The 19,191-nt window shown below is 47.4% G+C and overlaps 1 protein-coding gene across 3 annotated transcripts in view; it reads left to right on the forward strand.

Annotated features, from left to right (window-relative positions):
• The window catches only part of LOC138319331 (cytochrome P450 4A25-like), a 44,301-nt gene that overhangs the window by 10,293 nt on the left and 14,817 nt on the right, over positions 1-19,191 (forward strand). For all 3 annotated transcript variants that reach the window (XR_011207995.1, XM_069262410.1, XM_069262411.1), the window contains exons 2-3: positions 7,614-7,758; positions 18,986-19,167. Coding sequence is in view for 2 of the 3 variants with exons in the window: in XM_069262410.1 (XP_069118511.1) it covers positions 7,614-7,758; positions 18,986-19,167 (327 nt within the window). In the remaining variant the exon portion in view is untranslated. The remainder of the gene's footprint in view (positions 1-7,613; positions 7,759-18,985; positions 19,168-19,191) is intronic.

The raw sequence follows: 19,191 nt of genomic DNA on the forward strand, positions 1-19,191 counted from the left end.
TTTCCCCACCCCACCACCTAAGTCAAACCAGCTCTCCTCCCTCTTTCCCCACCCCACCACCTAAGTCAAACCAGCTCTCCTCCCTCTTTCCCCACCCCACCACCTAAGTCAAACCAGCTCTCCTCCCTCTTTCCCCACCCCACCACCTAAGTCAAACCAGCTCTCCTCCCTCTTTCCCCACCCCACCACCTAAGTCAAACCAGCTCTCCTCCCTCTTTTTCCCACCCCACCACCTAAGTCAAACCAGCTCTCCTCCCTCTTTCCCCACCCCACCACCTAAGTCAAACCAGCTCTCCTCCCTCTTTCCCCACCCCACCACCTAAGTCAAACCAGCTCTTCCTCCCTCTTTCCCCACCCCACCACCTAAGTCAAACCAGCTCTCCTCCCTCTTTCCCCACCCCACCACCTAAGTCAAACCAGCTCTCCTCCCTCTTTCCCCACCCCACCACCTAAGTCAAACCAGCTCTCCTCCCTCTTTCTCCCCACCCCACCACCTAAGTCAAACCAGCTCTCCTCCCTCTTTCCCCACCCCACCACCTAAGTCAAACCAGCTCTCCTCCCTCTTTCCCCACCCCACCACCTAAGTCAAACCAGCTCTCCTCCCTCTTTCCCCACCCCACCACCTAAGTCAAACCAGCTCTCCTCCCTCTTTCCCCACCCCACCACCTAAGTCAAACCAGCCCTCCTCCCTCTTTCCCCACCCCACCACCTAAGTCAAACCAGCTCTCCTCCCTCTTTCCCCACCCCACCACCTAAGTCAAACCAGCTCTCCTCCCTCTTTCCCCACCCCACCACCTAAGTCAAACCAGCTCTCCTCCCTCTTTCCCCACCCCACCACCTAAGTCAAACCAGCTCTCCTCCCTCTTTCTCCACCCCACCACCTAAGTCAAACCAGCTCTCCTCCCTCTTTCCCCACCCCACCACCTAAGTCAAACCAGCTCTCCTCCCTCTTTCCCCACCCCACCACCTAAGTCAAACCAGCTCTCCTCCCTCTTTCCCCACCCCACCACCTAAGTCAAACCAGCTCTCCTCCCTCTTTCCCCACCCCACCACCTAAGTCAAACCAGCCTCTCCTCCCTCTTTCCCCACCCCACCACCTAAGTCAAACCAGCTCTCCTCCCTCTTTCCCCACCCCACCACCTAAGTCAAACCAGCTCTCCTCCCTCTTTCCCCACCCCACCACCTAAGTCAAACCAGCTCTCCTCCCTCTTTCCCCACCCCACCACCTAAGTCAAACCAGCTCTCCTCCCTCTTTCCCCACCCCACCACCTAAGTCAAACCAGCTCTCCTCCCTCTTTCCCCACCCCACCACCTAAGTCAAACCAGCTCTCCTCCCTCTTTCCCCACCCCACCACCTAAGTCAAACCAGCTCTCCTCCCTCTTTCCCCACCCCACCACCTAAGTCAAACCAGCTCTCCTCCCTCTTTCCCCACCCCACCACCTAAGTCAAACCAGCTCTCCTCCCTCTTTCCCCACCCCACCACCTAAGTCAAACCAGCTCTCCTCCCTCTTTCCCCACCCCACCACCTAAGTCAAACCAGCTCTCCTCCCTCTTTCCCCACCCCACCACCTAAGTCAAACCAGCCTCTCCTCCCTCTTTCCCCACCCCACCACCTAAGTCAAACCAGCTCTCCTCCCTCTTTCCCCACCCCACCACCTAAGTCAAACCAGCCCTCCTCCCTCTTTCCCCACCCCACCACCTAAGTCAAACCAGCTCTCCTCCCTCTTTCCCCACCCCACCACCTAAGTCAAACCAGCTCTCCTCCCTCTTTCCCCACCCCACCACCTAAGTCAAACCAGCTCTCCTCCCTCTTTCCCCACCCCACCACCTAAGTCAAACCAGCTCTCCTCCCTCTTTCCCACCCCACCACCTAAGTCAAACCAGCTCTCCTCCCTCTTTCTCCACCCCACCACCTAAGTCAAACCAGCTCTCCTCCCTCTTTCCCCACCCCACCACCTAAGTCAAACCAGCTCTCCTCCCTCTTTCCCCACCCCACCACCTAAGTCAAACCAGCTCTCCTCCCTCTTTCCCCACCCCACCACCTAAGTCAAACCAGCTCTCCTCCCTCTTTCCCCACCCCACCACCTAAGTCAAACCAGCTCTCCTCCCTCTTTCCCCCCCCACCACCTAAGTCAAACCAGCTCTCCTCCCTCTTTCCCCACCCCACCACCTAAGTCAAACCAGCTCTCCTCCCTCTTTCCCCACCCCACCACCTAAGTCAAACCAGCTCTCCTCCCTCTTTCCCCACCCCACCACCTAAGTCAAACCAGTCTCTCCTCCCTCTTTCCCCACCCCACCACACCTAAGTCAAACCAGCTCTCCTCCCTCTTTCCCCACCCCACCACCTAAGTCAAACCAGCTCTCCTCCCTCTTTCCCCACCCCACCACCTAAGTCAAACCAGCTCTACTCCCTCTTTCCCCACCCCACCACCTAAGCCAAAACCAGCTCTCCTCCCTCTTTCCCCACCCCACCACCTAAGTCAAACCAGCTCTTCTCCCTCTTTCCCCACCCCACCACCTAAGTCAAACCAGCTCTCCTCCTCTCTTCCCCACCCCACCACCTAAGTCAAACCAGCTCTCCTCCCTCTTCCCCACACCTTCTCTCTCCTCTTCCCCACCCCACCACCTAAGTCAAACCAGCTCTCCTCCCTCTTTCCCCACCCCACCACCTAAGTCAAACCAGCTCTCCTCCCTCTTTCCCCACCCCACCACCTAAGTCAAACCAGCTCTCCTCCCTCTTTCCCCACCCCACCACCTAAGCCAAAACCAGCTCTCCTCCCTCTTTCCCCACCCCACCACCTAAGTCAAACCAGCTCTCCTCCCTCTTTCCCCACCCCACCACCTAAGTCAAACCAGCTCTCCTCCCTCTTTCCCCACCCCACCACCTAAGTCAAACCAGCTCTCCTCCCTCTTTCTCCACCCCACCACCTAAGTCAAACCAGCTCTCCTCCCTCTTTCCCCACCCCACCACCTAAGTCAAACCAGCTCTCCTCCCTCTTTCCCCACCCCACCACCTAAGTCAAACCAGCTCTCCTCCCTCTTTCCCCACCCCACCACCTAAGTCAAACCAGCTCTCCTCCCTCTTTCCCCACCCCACCACCTAAGTCAAACCAGCTCTCCTCCCTCTTTCCCCACCCCACCACCTAAGTCAAACCAGCTCTCCTCCCTCTTTCCCCACCCCACCACCTAAGTCAAACCAGCTCTCCTCCCTCTTTCCCCACCCCACCACCTAAGTCAAACCAGCTCTCCTCCCTCTTTCCCCACCCCACCACCTAAGTCAAACCAGCTCTCCTCCCTCTTTCCCCACCCCACCACCTAAGTCAAACCAGCTCTCCTCCCTCTTTCTCCACCCCACCACCTAAGTCAAACCAGCTCTCCTCCCTCTTTCCCCACCCCACCACCTAAGTCAAACCAGCTCTTCTCCCTCTTTCCCCACCCCACCACCTAAGTCAAACCAGCTCTTCTCCCTCTTTCTCCACCCCACCACCTAAGTCAAACCAGCTCTCCTCCCTCTTTCCCCACCCCACCACCTAAGTCAAACCAGCTCTCCTCCCTCTTTCCCCACCCCACCACCTAAGTCAAACCAGCTCTCCTCCCTCTTTCCCCACCCCACCACCTAAGTCAAACCAGCTCTTCTCCCTCTTTCCCCACCCCACCACCTAAGTCAAAGCAGCCCTCCTCCCTCTTTCTCCACCCCACCACCTAAGTCAAACCAGCTCTCCTCCCTCTTTCCCCACCCCACCACCTAAGTCAAACCAGCTCTCCTCCCTCTTTCCCCACCCCCCCCTACCTAAGTCAAACCAGCTCTCCTCCCTCTTTCCCCACCCCACCACCTAAGTCAAACCAGCTCTCCTCCCTCTTTCCCCACCCCACCACCTAAGTCAAACCAGCTCTCCTCCCTCTTTCTCCACCCCACCACCACCTAAGTCAAACCAGCCCTCCTCCCTCTTTCCCCACCCCACCACCTAAGTCAAACCAGCTCTCCTCCCTCTTTCCCCACCCCACCACCTAAGTCAAACCAGCTCTCCTCCCTCTTTCCCCACCCCACCACCTAAGTCAAACCAGCTCTCCTCCCTCTTTCCCCACCCCACCACCTAAGTCAAACCAGCTCTCCTCCCTCTTCCCCCCCACCCCACCACCTAAGTCAAACCAGCTCTCCTCCCTCTTTCCCCACCCCACCACCTAAGTCAAACCAGCTCTCCTCCCTCTTTCCCCACCCCACCACCTAAGTCAAACCAGCCCTCCTCCCTCTTTCCCCACCCCACCACCTAAGTCAAACCAGCTCTCCTCCCTCTTTCCCCACCCCACCACCTAAGTCAAACCAGCTCTCCTCCCTCTTTCCCCACCCCACCACCTAAGTCAAACCAGCTCTCCTCCCTCTTTCCCCACCCCACCACCTAAGTCAAACCAGCTCTCCTCCCTCTTTCCCCACCCCACCACCTAAGTCAAACCAGCTCTCCTCCCTCTTTCCCCACCCCACCACCTAAGTCAAACCAGCTCTCCTCCCTCTTTCCCCACCCCACCACCTAAGTCAAACCAGCTCTCCTCCCTCTTTCCCCACCCCACCACCTAAGTCAAACCAGCTCTCCTCCCTCTTTCTCCACCCCACCATCTAAGTCAAACCAGCTCTCCTCCCTCTTTCCCCACCCACCACCTAAGTCAAACCAGCTCTTCTCCCTCTTTCCCCACCCCACCACCTAAGTCAAAGCAGCCCTCCTCCCTCTTTCCCCACCCCACCACCTAAGTCAAACCAGCTCTCCTCCCTCTTTCCCCACCCCACCACCTAAGTCAAACCAGCTCTCCTCCCTCTTTCCCCACCCCACCACCTAAGGTCAAACCAGCTCTCCTCCCTCTTTCCCCACCCCACCACCTAAGTCAAACCAGCTCTCCTCCCTCTTTCCCCACCCCACCACCTAAGTCAAACCAGCTCTCCTCCCTCTTTCTCCACCCCACCACCTAAGTCAAACCAGCTCTCCTCCCTCTTTCCCCACCCCACCACCTAAGCCAAAACCAGCTCTCCTCCCTCTTTCCCCACCCCACCACCTAAGTCAAACCAGCTCTCCTCCCTCTTTCCCCACCCCACCACCTAAGTCAAACCAGCTCTCCTCCCTCTTTCCCCACCCCACCACCTAAGTCAAACCAGCTCTCCTCCCTCTTTCCCCACCCCACCACCTAAGTCAAACCAGCTCTCTCCCTCTTTCCCCACCCCACCACCTAAGTCAAACCAGCTCTCCTCCCTCTTTCCCCACCCCACCACCTAAGTCAAACCAGCTCTCCTCCCTCTTTCTCCACCCCACCACCTAAGTCAAACCAGCCCTCCTCCCTCTTTCCCCACCCCACCACCTAAGTCAAACCAGCTCTCCTCCCTCTTTCCCCACCCCACCACCTAAGTCAAACCAGCTCTCCTCCCTCTTTCCCCACCCCACCACCTAAGTCAAACCAGCTCTACTCCCTCTTTCCCCACCCCACCACCTAAGCCAAAACCAGCTCTCCTCCCTCTTTCCCCACCCCACCACCTAAGTCAAACCAGCTCTCCTCCCTCTTTCTCCACCCCACCACCTAAGTCAAACCAGCTCTCCTCCCTCTTTCTCCACCCCACCACCTAAGTCAAACCAGCTCTCCTCCCTCTTTCCCCACCCCACCACCTAAGTCAAACCAGCTCTTCTCCCTCTTTCTCCACCCCACCACCTAAGTCAAACCAGCTCTCCTCCCTCTTTCCCCACCCCACCACCTAAGTCAAACCAGCTCTCCTCCCTCTCCTCCCCCCACCCCACCACCTAAGTCAAACCAGCTCTCCTCCCTCTTTCCCCACCCCACCACCTAAGTCAAACCAGCTCTCCTCCCTCTTTCTCCACCCCACCACCTAAGTCAAACCAGCTCTCCTCCCTCTTTCCCCACCCCACCACCTAAGTCAAACCAGCTCTCCTCCCTCTTTCCCCACCCCACCACCTAAGTCAAACCAGCCTCCTCCCTCTTTCCCCCACCCCACCACCTAAGTCAAACCAGCTCTCCTCCCTCTTTCCCCACCCCACCACCTAAGTCAAACCAGCTCTCCTCCCTCTTTCCCCACCCCACCACCTAAGTCAAACCAGCTCTCCTCCCTCTTTCCCCACCACCCCACCACCTAAGTCAAACCAGCTCTCCTCCCTCTTTCCCCACCCCACCACCTAAGTCAAACCAGCTCTCCTCCCTCTTTCCCCACCCCACCACCTAAGTCAAACCAGCTCTCCTCCCTCTTTCCCCACCCCACCACCTAAGTCAAACCAGCCCTCCTCCCTCTTTCCCCACCCCACCACCTAAGTCAAACCAGCCCTCCTCCCTCTTTCCCCACCCCACCACCTAAGTCAAACCAGCTCTCCTCCCTCTTTCCCCACCCCACCACCTAAGTCAAACCAGCTCTCCTCCCTCTTTCCCCACCCCACCACCTAAGTCAAACCAGCTCTCCTCCCTCTTTCTCCACCCCACCACCTAAGTCAAACCAGCCCTCCTCCCTCTTTCCCCACCCCACCACCTAAGTCAAACCAGCTCTTCTCTCCTCCTCTTTCCCCACCCCACCACCTAAGTCAAACCAGCTCTCCTCCCTCTTTCTCCACCCCACCACCTAAGTCAAACCAGCTCTCCTCCCTCTTTCCCCACCCCACCACCTAAGTCAAACCAGCTTCCCTCTTCTCCCCCCCACACCTTTCAAACCAGCCTCCTCCCTCTTTCCCCCCCACCACCTAAGTCAAACCAGCTCTCCTCCCTCTTTCCCCACCCCACCACCTAAGTCAAACCAGCTCTCCTCCCTCTTTCCCCACCCCACCACCTAAGTCAAACCAGCTCTCCTCCCTCTTTCTCCACCCCACCACCAAAGTCAAACCAGTTCTCCTCCCTCTTTCCCCACCCCACCACCTAAGCCAAAACCAGTTCTCCTCCCTCTTTCCCCACCCCACCACCTAAGTCAAACCAGCTCTCCTCCCTCTTTCCCCACCCCACCACCTAAGTCAAACCAGCTCTCCTCCCTCTTTCTCCACCCCACCACCAAAGTCAAACCAGCTCTCCTCCCTCTTTCTCCACCCCACCACCAAAGTCAAACCAGTTCTCCTCCCTCTTTCCCCACCCCACCACCTAAGCCAAAACCAGCACTCTTACTACACTAGTAAACATAATAACATGGTTATATAGATAGAAATATGTACTAACTCTGTTCACTTTCTATACTAAAATGTACAAATTTTTGCATATTTTGCCAAAATTTACAAACAATACAAAAATCTACGAGCCAACTAATATCTAAAGGTTAAGAAGGATGCAAACTAAGTTATGTTTAGGTACTCCTAAGAAGTGATATATATATAGGCATACATTTGTACGAAAAAGTCACTAGTTAAAACAGGATTTTAAACCATCAGGTAACTTTCTAGATCTAAAACTACATGTAGATATATATGCAGTTACAACAGGGTTAACCCACCTGATTGGTATGTTGTAATGATAAAATGTATATTGTAATAGAAATGCTTTGTTTTATGTTATAAATATAGTAAGATTTACAGTTTGTCTATATATATATATATATGATTTGTTAGATATTAAGTATTGTCAAAGTTTGCATTAATTTGTTTTCTTCCAGCTTCCCAAAACAAGCCATGAAAGACTTGAGTACGGCAGGAAGAACACTGAACAGTTTCCACGATACTACCGCTTCTGGTCAGGTCCAAGGGCTAATATTGTTCTCAACCACCCAGACACTATCAAAGTGGTCATCAAAACTGCAGGTAGCTATAGCGAAGTGTGTCCTGTGTGTCTGGTCAGTATGTTGATTGTCCCTTTAGTGTTTGTCCCCTCATTGTGATTGTTTGTCCCCTGATTGTGATTGTTTGTCCCTCAATGTGATTGTTTGTCCCTCAATGTGATTGTTTGTCCCTCAATGTGATTGTTTGTCCCTCAATGTGATTGTTTGTCCCCTCATTGTGATTGTTTGTCCCCTCATTGTGATTGTTTGTCCCCTCATTATGATTGTTTGTCCCCTCATTGTGATTGTTTGTCCATTGATTGTGATTGTTTGTCCCCTGATTGTGATTATTTATCCCCTCATTGTGATTGTTTGTCCCTCAATGTGATTGTTTGTCCCTCAATGTGATTGTTTGTCCCCTCATTGTGATTGTTTGTCCCCTCATTGTGATTGTTTGTCCCCTCATTGTGATTGTTTGTTCATTGATTGTGATTGTTTGTTCCATTATTGTGTGATTGTTTGTGCCCTCATGTGATTGTTTGTCCCCTCATTGTGATTGTTTGTGCCCTCATTGTGATTGTTTGTGCCCTCAATGTGATTGTTTGTCCCCTCATTGTGATTGTTTGTGCCCTCAATGTGATTGTTTGTCCCTCATTGTGATTGTTTGTGCCCTCAATGTGATTGTTTGTGCCCTCAATGTGATTGTTTGTGCCCTCAATGTGATTGTTTGTGCCCTCAATGTGATTGTTTGTCCCCTTATCCCATTCAATATGATTGTTTGTCCCTTCAAATTTGTCTCATTTGATTGTTTGTCCCCTGATTGTGATTGTTTGTCCATTGATTGTGATTGTTTGTTTGATCCCTTCAACGTGATTGTTTGTCCTTCAATGTGATTGTTTGTCCCCTGATTGTGATTGTTTGTGCCCTCAATGTGATTGTTTGTCTCATGATCCCTGATTGTGATTGTTTGTCCCCTCAATATGATTGTTTATCCCTGAATGTGATTGTTTGTGCCCTCAATGTGATTGTTTGTGCCCCAATGTGATTGTTTTGTGATTGTTTGTCCCCTCATTGTGATTGTTTGTCCCCTCATTGTGATTGTTTGTCCCCTCATTGTGATTGTTTGTCCCCTCATTGTGATTGTTTGTCCCTCATTGTGATTGTTTGTTCCCTCAATGTGATTGTTTGTGCCCTCAATGTGATTGTTTGTCCCCTCATTGTGATTGTTTGTCCCCTGATTGTGATTGTTTGTCCCTCAATGTGATTGTTTGTCCCCTCATTGTGATTGTTTGTCCCCTCATTGTGATTGTTTGTCCCCTCATTGTGATTGTTTGTTCCCTGATTGTGATTGTTTGTCCCCTCATTGTGATTGTTTGTCCCCTCATTGTGATTGTTTGTGCCCTCATTGTGATTGTTTGTGCCCTCAATGTGATTGTTTGTCCCCTCATTGTGATTGTTTGTGCCCTCAATGTGATTGTTTGTCCCTCATTGTGATTGTTTGTGCCCTCAATGTGATTGTTTGTGCCCTCATTATGATTGTTTGTCCCTCAATGTGATATTGTATTGATTTGTGCCCTCAATGTGATTGTTTGTCCCATCAATTGTGATTGTTTGTCCCTAGTGATTGTTTGTCCATTGATGTGATTGTTTGTCCCTTCAATGTGATTGTTTCGTCCTATTTTGATTGTTTGTCCCCTCAATATGATTGTTTGTCCCTCAATGTGATTGTTTGTTCCCTCAATGTGATTGTTTGTGCCCTCAATGTGATTGTTTGTCACCTCAATGTGATTGTTTGTGCCCTCAATGTGATTGTTTGTCCCTCAATGTGATTGTTTGTGCCCTCAATGTGATTGTTTGTGCCCTCAATGTGATTGTTTGTGCCCTCAATGTGATTGTTTGTGCCCTCAATGTGATTGTTTGTCCCCTCAATGTGATTGTTTGTCCCCTCAATGTGATTGTTTGTGCCCTCAATGTGATTGTTTATCCCCTGTTTGTGATTGTTTGTCCCTCAATGTGATTGTTTATCCCCTCAATGTGATTATTTGTCCCCTCAATGTGATTGTTTATCCCTGATTGTGATTGTTTGTCCCCTCAATGTGATTGTTTATCCCCTGATTGTGATTGTTTGTCCCTCAATGTGATTGTTTTTTTCCCCTAAATGTGATTGTTTGTCCCCTCAATGTGATTGTTTGTCACCTCAATGTGATTGTTTGTGCCCTCAATGTAATTGTTTGTGCCCTCAATGTGATTGTTTGTGCCCTCAATGTGATTGTTTGTGCCCTCAATGTGATTGTTTGTCCCCTCAATGTGATTGTTTGTCCCCTCAATGTGATTGTTTGTCCCCTCATTGTGATTGTTTGTCCCCTCAATGTGATTGTTTGTCCCCTCAATGTGATTGTTTGTCCCCTCAATGTGATTGTTTGTCCCCTCAATTGTGATTGTTTGTCCCCTCAATGTGATGTTTGTCCCCTGATTGTGATTGTTTGTCCCTCAATGTGATTGTTTGTCCCCCCTGATTGTGATTGTTTGTCCCCTGATTGTGATTGTTTGTCCCCTCAATGTGATTGTTTGTCCCCTCAATGTGATTGTTTGTCCCCTCAATGTGATTGTTTGTCACCTTATTATGTGTTTGTTTGTGCCCTCAACGTAATTGTTTGTCCCCTTATTGTGATTGTTTGTCCCCTGAATATGATTGTTTGTCCCCTCAATGTGATTGTTTGTACCCTCAATGTGATTGTTTGTGCCCTGAATGTGATTGTTTTTGACCTCAATGTGATTGTTTGTTTGTGCCCTGAATGTGATTGTTTTTGACCTCAATGTGATTGTTTGTGCCCTCAATGTGATTGTTTTTGACCTCAATGTGATTGTTTGTGCCCTCAATATAATTGTTTGTGCCCTCAATGTGATTGTTTGTGCCCTCAATGTGATATTGTTTGTGCCCTCAATGTGATTGTTTTGCCCTCAATGTGATATTGTTTGTCCCCTGATTGTGATTGTTTGTGCCCTCAATGTGATTGTTTGTCCCCTGATTGTGATTGTTTGTCCTCTCATTGTAAGTGTTTGTCCCCTCAATGTGATTGTTTGTCCCCTCAATGTGAATGTTTATCCCCTCAATGTGATTATTTGTTCCCTCAATGTGAATGTTTATCCCCTCAATGTGATTGTTTGTCCCCTCAATGTGATTGTTTATCCCCTGATTGTGATTGTTTGTCCCTTCAATGTGATTGTTTTTTTCCCCTAAATGTGATTGTTTGTCCCCTCAATGTGATTGTTTGTCCCCTCATTTTGATTGCTTGTCCCCTCAATGTGATTGTTTGTCACCTTATTGTGTTTGTTTGTGCCCTCAACGTAATTGTTTGTCCCCTCATTGTGATTGTTTGTCCCCTGAATATGATTGTTTGTCCCTCAATGTGATTGTTTTTGACCTCAATGTGATTGTTTGTACCCTCAATGTGATTGTTTGTGCCCTGAATGTGATTGTTTTTGACCTCAATGTGATTGTTTGTGCCCTCAATGTGATTGTTTTTGACCTCAATGTGATTGTTTGTGCCCTCAATGTGATTGTTTTTGACCTCAATGTGATTGTTTGTGCCCTCAATATAATTGTTTGTGCCCTCAATGTGATTGTTTTTGCCCTCAATGTGATATTGTTTGTCCCCTGATTGTGATTGTTTGTTCCCTCAATGTGATTGTTTGTGCCCTCATTGTGATTGTTTGTGCCCTCAATGTGATTGTTTGTCCCCTGATTGTGATTGTTTGTCCTCTCATTGTAAGTGTTTGTCCCCTCAATGTGATTGTTTGTCCCCTCAATTTGATTGTTTGTCCCATCAATGAGATTGTTTGTGCCCTCAATATGATTTTTAGGTCATCTGACCCGAAGGGTCAGGATGACCTATAGTCGTCATGTTTCGTCCGTCGTTGTTCGCCGTGCGCCGTGTGCCGTGCGCCGTGCGTTAACTTTTCACATTTTGAACTTCTTCTCAAGTTCTACCAGTGCAATTTAGCTGAAACTTGCATGAAATGATCCTGACATAGTCCCGACAAAGTGTTGTTATTTTTCGGGTCGATCTGAAATCCACGATGGCCGCTACAGCCGCCATCTTGAAAACACATTTTGAACTTCTTCTCAAGTTCTACTGATGCGATTTGGCTAAAACTTGCATGAAATGATCCTGACATGGTCCCGACAAAGTGTTGTTATTTTACGGGTCGATCCGAAATCCAAGATGGCTGCCACAGCCGCCATCTTTAAAACACATTTTGAACTTCTTCTCAAGTTCTACCGGTGCAATTTGGCTGAAACTTGCATGAAATGATCCTGACATGGTCCCGACAATGTGTTGTTATTTTACGGGTCGATCCGAAATCCAAGATGGCCGCCACAGCTGCCATCTTGAAAACACATTTTGAACTTCTTCTCAAGTTCTACCGGTGCAATTTGGCTGAAACTTGCATGAAATGATCCTGACATGGTCCCGACAAAGTGTTGTTATTTTACGGGTCGATCCGAAATCCAAGATGGCCACCACAGCCGCCATCTTTAAAACACATTTTGAACTTCTTCTCAAGTTCTACCGGTGTGATTTGGCTGAAACCTGCATGAAATGATCCTGACACGGTCCCGACAAAGTGTTGTTATTATTCGAGTCGATTCTGAAATCCAAGATGGCCGCCACAGCCGCCATCTTGAAAACACATTTTGAACTTCTTCTCAAGTTCTACTGGTGCAATTTGGCTGAAACTTGCATGAAATGATCCTGATATGGTCCCGACAATGTGTTGTTATTTTACGGGTCGATCCGAAATCCAAGATGGCCGCCACAGCCGCCATCTTTAAAACACATTTTGAACTTCTTCTCAAGTTCTACCGGTGTGATTTGGCTGAAACCTGCATGAAATGATCCTGACATGGTCCCGACAAAGTGTTGTTATTTTACGGGTCGATCCGAAATCCAAGATGGCCGTCACAGCCGCCATCTTTAAAACACATTTTGAACTTCTTCTCAAGTTCTACCGGTGTGATTTGGCTGAAACCTGCATGAAATGATCCTGACATGGTCCCGACAAAGTGTTGTTATTATTCGAGTCGATTCCGAAATCCAAGATGGCCGCCACAGCCGCCATCTTGAAAACACATTTTGAACTTTTTCTCAAGTTCTGCTGGTGCAATTTGTCTGAAACTTGCATGATATGATCCTGACATGGTCCTGACAAAGTGTTGTTATTTTTCGAGTCGATCCGAAATCCAAGATGGCCGCCACCGCAGCCATCTTTAAAACACATTTTGAACTTCTTCTCAAGTTCTACTGGTGCAATTTGGCTGAAACTTGCATGAAATGATCCTTACATGGTCCCGACAAAGTGTTGTTATTTTACGGGTCGATCCGAAATCCAAGATGGCCACCACAGCCGCCATCTTTAAAACACATTTTGAACTTCTTCTCAAGTTCTACCGGTGTGATTTGGCTGAAACCTGCATGAAATGATCCTGACATGGTCCCGACAAAGTGTTGTTATTATTCGAGTCGATTCTGAAATCCAAGATGGCCGCCACAGCCGCCATCTTGAAAACACATTTTGAACTTCTTCTCAAGTTCTACCGGTGCAATTTGGCTGAAACTTGCATGAAATGATCCTGACATGGTCCCGACAAAGTGTTGTTATTTTACGGGTCGATCCGAATTCCAAGATGGCCGCCACAGCCGCCATCTTGAAAACACATTTTGAACTTCTTCTCAAGTTCTACCGGTGTGATTTGGCTGAAACCTGCATGAAATGATCCTGACATGGTCCCGACAAACTGTTGTTATTATTCGAGTCGATCCGAAATCCAAGATGGCCGCCACAGCTGCCATCTTGAAAACACATTTTGAACTTCTTCTCAAGTTCTACCGGTGCAATTTGGCTGAAACTTGCATGAAATGAACCTGACATGGTCCCGACAAAGTGTTGTTATTTTACGGGTCGATCCGAAATGCAAGATGGCCACCACAGCCAACATCTTGAAAACACATTTTGAACTTCTTCTCAAGTTCTACCGGTGTGATTTGGCTGAAACCTGCATGAAATGATCCTGACATGGTCCCGACAAAGTGTTGTTATTATTCGAGTCGATTCCGAAATCCAAGATGGCCGCCACAGCCGCCATCTTGAAAACACATTTTGAACTTTTTCTCAAGTTCTGCTGGTGCAATTTGTCTGAAACTTGCATGATATGATCCTGACATGGTCCTGACAAACAGTTGTTATTTTTCGAGTCGATCCGAAATCCAAGATGGCCGCCACCGCAGCCATCTTGAAAACACATTTTGAACTTCTTCTCAAGTTCTACTGGTGCAATTTGGCTGAAACTTGCATGAAATGATCCTTACATGGTCCCGACAAAGTGTTGTTATTTTACGGGTCGATCCGAAATCCAAGATGGCCACCACAGCCGCCATCTTTAAAACACATTTTGAACTTCTTCTCAAGTTCTACCGGTGTGATTTGGCTGAAACCTGCATGAAATGATCCTGACATGGTCCCGACAAAGTGTTGTTATTATTCGAGTCGATTCTGAAATCCAAGATGGCCGCCACAGCCGCCATCTTGAAAACACATTTTGAACTTCTTCTCAAGTTCTACCGGTGCAATTTGGCTGAAACTTGCATGAAATGATCCTGATATGGTCCCGACAAAGTGTTGTTATTTTACGGGTCGATCCGAATTCCAAGATGGCCGCCACAGCCGCCATCTTGAAAACACATTTTGAACTTCTTCTCAAGTTCTACCGGTGTGATTTGGCTGAAACCTGCATGAAATGATCCTGACATGGTCCCGACAAACTGTTGTTATTATTCGAGTCGATCCGAAATCCAAGATGGCCGCCACAGCTGCCATCTTGAAAACACATTTTGAACTTCTTCTCAAGTTCTACCGGTGCAATTTGGCTGAAACTTGCATGAAATGATCCTGACATGGTCCCGACAAAGTGTTGTTATTTTTCGGGTCGATCCGAAATGCAAGATGGCCACCACAGCCGCCATCTTGAAAACACATTTTGAACTTCTTCTCAAGTTCTACCGGTGTGATTTGGCTGAAACCTGCATGAAATGATCCTGACATGGTCCTGACAAAGTGTTGTTATTTTTCGAGTCGATCCGAAATCCAAGATGGCCGCCACCGCAGCCATCTTGAAAACACATTTTGAACTTCTTCTCAAGTTCTACCGGTGCAATTTGGCTGAAACTTGCATGAAATGATCCTGACATGGTCCCGACAAAGTGTTGTTATTTTACGGGTCGATCCGAAATCCAAGATGGCCACCACAGCCGCCATCTTGAAAACACATTTTGAACTTCTTCTCAAGTTCTACCGGTGTGATTTGGCTGAAACCTGCATGAAATGATCCTGACATGGTCCCGACAAAGTGTTGTTATTATTCGAGTCGATTCTGAAATCCAAGATGGCCGCCACAGCCGCCATCTTGAAAACACATTTTGAACTTCTTCTCAAGTTCTACCGGTGCAATTTGGCTGAAACTTGCATGAAATGATCCTGATATGGTCCCGACAAAGTGTTGTTATTTTACGGGTCGATCCGAAATCCAAGATGGCCGCCACAGCCGCCATCTTGAAAACACATTTTGAACTTCTTCTCAAGTTCTACCGGTGTGATTTGGCTGAAACCTGCATGAAATGATCCTGACATGGTCCCGACAAACTGTTGTTATTATTCGAGTCGATCCGAAATCCAAGATGGCCGCCACAGCTGCCATCTTGAAAACACATTTTGAACTTCTTCTCAAGTTCTACCGGTGCAATTTGGCTGAAACTTGCATGAAATGAACCTGACATGGTCCCGACAAAGTGTTGTTATTTTACGGGTCGATCCGAAATGCAAGATGGCCACCACAGCCAACATCTTGAAAACACATTTTGAACTTCTTCTCAAGTTCTACCGGTGTGATTTGGCTGAAACCTGCATGAAATGATCCTGACATGGTCCCGACAAAGTGTTGTTATTATTCGAGTCGATTCTGAAATCCAAGATGGCCGCCACAGCCGCCATCTTGAAAACACATTTTGAACTTCTTCTCAAGTTCTACCGGTGCAATTTGGCTGAAACTTGCATGAAATGATCCTGACATGGTCCCGACAAAGTGTTGTTATTTTACGGGTCGATCCGAAATCCAAGATGGCCGCCACAGCCGCCATCTTGAAAACACATTTTGAACTTCTTCTCAAGTTCTACCGGTGTGATTTGGCTGAAACTTGCATGAAATGATCCTGACATGGTCCCGACAAAGTGTTGTTATTTTTCGGGTCGATCCGAAATCCAAGATGGCCGCCACAGCCGCCATCTTGAAAACACATTTTGAACTTCTTCTCAAGTTCTACCGGTGCAATTTGGCTGAAACTTGCATGAAATGAACCTGACATGGTCCCGACAAAGTGTTGTTGTTATTTTTCGGGTCGATCCGAAATCCAAGATGGCCGCCACATTTGATGAAATGAAAACACATTTTGAACTTCTTCTCAAGTTCTACTGGTGTGATTTGGCTGAAACTTGCATGAAATGATCCTGACATGGTCCCGACAAATTATTGTTACATCTCTGGTTGATCCTAAATCGAAGATGGCTACCACAACACTATATCTAATTAATTTTCTATATGTTGAGGCCCTTGGGCCTCTTGTTTGAAATAAAATTTGTTGAAAGAAATTGAAAATGATCCTGACAAGGTCCTTACAAAGTCACACCATATATACATGTAATTAATTTTACTATTGCCAAGGTAGTCAGATGACCGTTAAGGCCCTTTGGGCCTCTTGTTTGTTCCCTCAATGTGATTGTTTGTCCCCTGATTCTGATTGTTTGTGCCCTCAATGTGATTGTTTGTCTCCTCAATGTGATTGTTTGTGCCCTCAATGTGATTGTTTGTACCCTCAATGTGATTGTTTGTCCCTCAATGTGATTGTTTTTGACCTCAATGTGATTGTTTGTGCCCTCAATGTGATTGTTTTTGACCTCAATGTGATTGTTTGTGCCCTCAATATAATTGTTTATGCCATCAATGTGATTGTTTTTGCCCTCAATGTGATATTGTTTGTCCCCTCATTTTGATTGTTTGTCCCCTCATTGTGATTGTTTGTCCCTTATTGTGATTGTTTTTGACCTCAGTGTGATTTTTTTTGTCCCCTCAATGTGATTGTTTGTCCCCTTAATGTGATTGTTTGTCCCCTATATGTAATTGTTTGTCCCCTCAATGTGATTGTTTGTCCCTCAATATGATTGTTTGTGCCCTCAATAAGATTGTTTGTCCCCTCAATGTGATTGTTTGTCCCCTCAATGTGATTGTTTGTCCCCTCAATGTGATTGTTTGTCCCTGATTGTGATTGTTTGTCCCCTCCATGTGATTGTTTGTGCCCTCAATGTGATTGTTTGTGCCCTCAATGTGATTATTTGTGCCCTCAATGTGATTGTTTGTGCCCTCAATATGATTGTTTGTGCCCTCAATGTGATTGTTTGTGCCCTCAATGTGAGTGTTTGTCCCCTCCATGTGATTGTTTGTGCCCTCATTGTGATTGTTTGTCCCTCAATGTGATTGTTTGTCCCCTCAATAAGATTGTTTGTGCCCTCAATTTGATTGTTTGTGCCCTCAATGTGATTGTTTGTGCCCTCAATGTGATTGTTTGTGTCCTCAATGTGATGGTTTGTCCCCCCATTGTTATTGTTTGTTCCCTCAATGTGATTGTTTGTGCCCTCACAATGTGATTGTTTGTGCCCTCATTGTGATTGTTTGTTCCCTCAATATGATTGTTTGTGCCCTCAATGTGATTGTGCCCTCAATGTGATTGTTTGTCCCTCAATGTGATTGTTTGTGCCCTCAATATGATTGTTTGTCTCCTCAATGTGATTGTTTGTTCCCTCACTATGATTGTTTGTCCCCTCATTGTGATTGTTTGTGCCCTCAATGTGATTGCTTGTCCCTGATTTTGAATGTTTGTCCCTCATTGTGATTGTTTGTCCTCTCAATGTGATTGTTTGTGCCTTCAATGTGATTGTTTGTGCCCTCAATGTGATTGTTTGTGCCCTCGATGTGATTGTTTGTCCCTTCATTATGATAATTTGTCCCTCAATGTGATTGTTTGTGCCCTCAATGTGATTGTGCCCTCAATATGCTTGTTTGTCCCTCAATGTGATTGTTTGTGCCCTCATTGTGATTGTTTGTGCCCTCAATGTGATTGTTTGTCCCTTCAATGTGATTGTTTGTCCCCTCATCGTGATTTTTTGTCCCCTCATTGTGATTGTTTGTGCCCTCAATGTGATTGTTTGTGCCCTCAATGTGATTGTTTGTCCCCTCATTGTGATTGTTTGTCACCTCAATGTGATTGTTTGTCCCCTGATTGTGATTGTTTGTCCCCTCAATGTGATTGTTTATCCCCTGATTGTGATTGTTTGTCCCCTCAATGTGATTGTTTGTCCCCTCAATGTGATTGTTTGTCCCCTCAATGTGATTGTTTGTCCCCTCTTTGTGATTGTTTGTCCTCTCAATGTAATTGTTTGTCCCTCAATGTGATTGTATGTCTCCTCAATGTGATTGTTTGTCCCCTTATTGTGATTGTTTATGCCATCATTGTGATTGTTTATGACCTCAATGTGATTGTTTGTGCCCTCAATGTGATTGTTTGTGCCCTCAATGTGATTGTTTGTGCCCTCAATATGATTGTTTGTGCCCTCAATGTGATTGTTTGTGATTGTTTGTCCCCTTATTGTAATTGTTTATGCCATCATTGTGATTGTTTATGACCTCAATGTGATTGTTTGTGCCCTCAATGTGATTGTTTGTGCCCTCAATGTGATTGTTTGTGCCCTCAATGTGATTGTTTGTGCCCTCAATGTGATTGTTTGTCCCATCATTGTGATTGTTTGTGCCCTCAACGTGATTGTTTGTCCCCTCATTGTGATTGTTTGTCCCATCATTGTGATTGTTTGTCCCCTCAATGTGATTGTTTGTCCCCTCAATGTGATTGTTTGTCCTATCAATGTGATTGTTTGTTCCCTAGTTGTGATTGTTTGTCCCCTCAATGTGATTGTTTGTCCCTTATTGTGATTGTTTGTTCCCTCAATGTGATTGTTTGTCCCCTCAAAATGATTGTTTGTCCCTTGTTGTGATTGTGTGTCCCCTAAATGTGATTGTTTGTCCCATAAATGTGATGGTTTGTCCCTCGTTGTGATTGTTTGTCCCTCATTATGATTCAATAATGGTCATACTGTATTTATTTCAGAGCCAAAGCCTACAGGATTTGGGGGCTCATACAGACATGCTCTGCCTTGGCTGGGCCAAGGACTTCTGATTGCTGGTGGTAAGAAATGGGCCCGCTCTCGTCGTTTGCTCACACCTGCCTTCCATTTTGATGTGTTAAAGCCATATATGGAAATCTATAATGAAGCTGCAGAAGAACTCCTGGTATGATCACAGTAACCAATCAGT

The sequence above is a fragment of the Argopecten irradians genome, chromosome 3 (genome assembly GCF_041381155.1).
Source record: "Argopecten irradians isolate NY chromosome 3, Ai_NY, whole genome shotgun sequence".
NCBI lineage: Eukaryota > Metazoa > Mollusca > Bivalvia > Pectinida > Pectinidae > Argopecten > Argopecten irradians.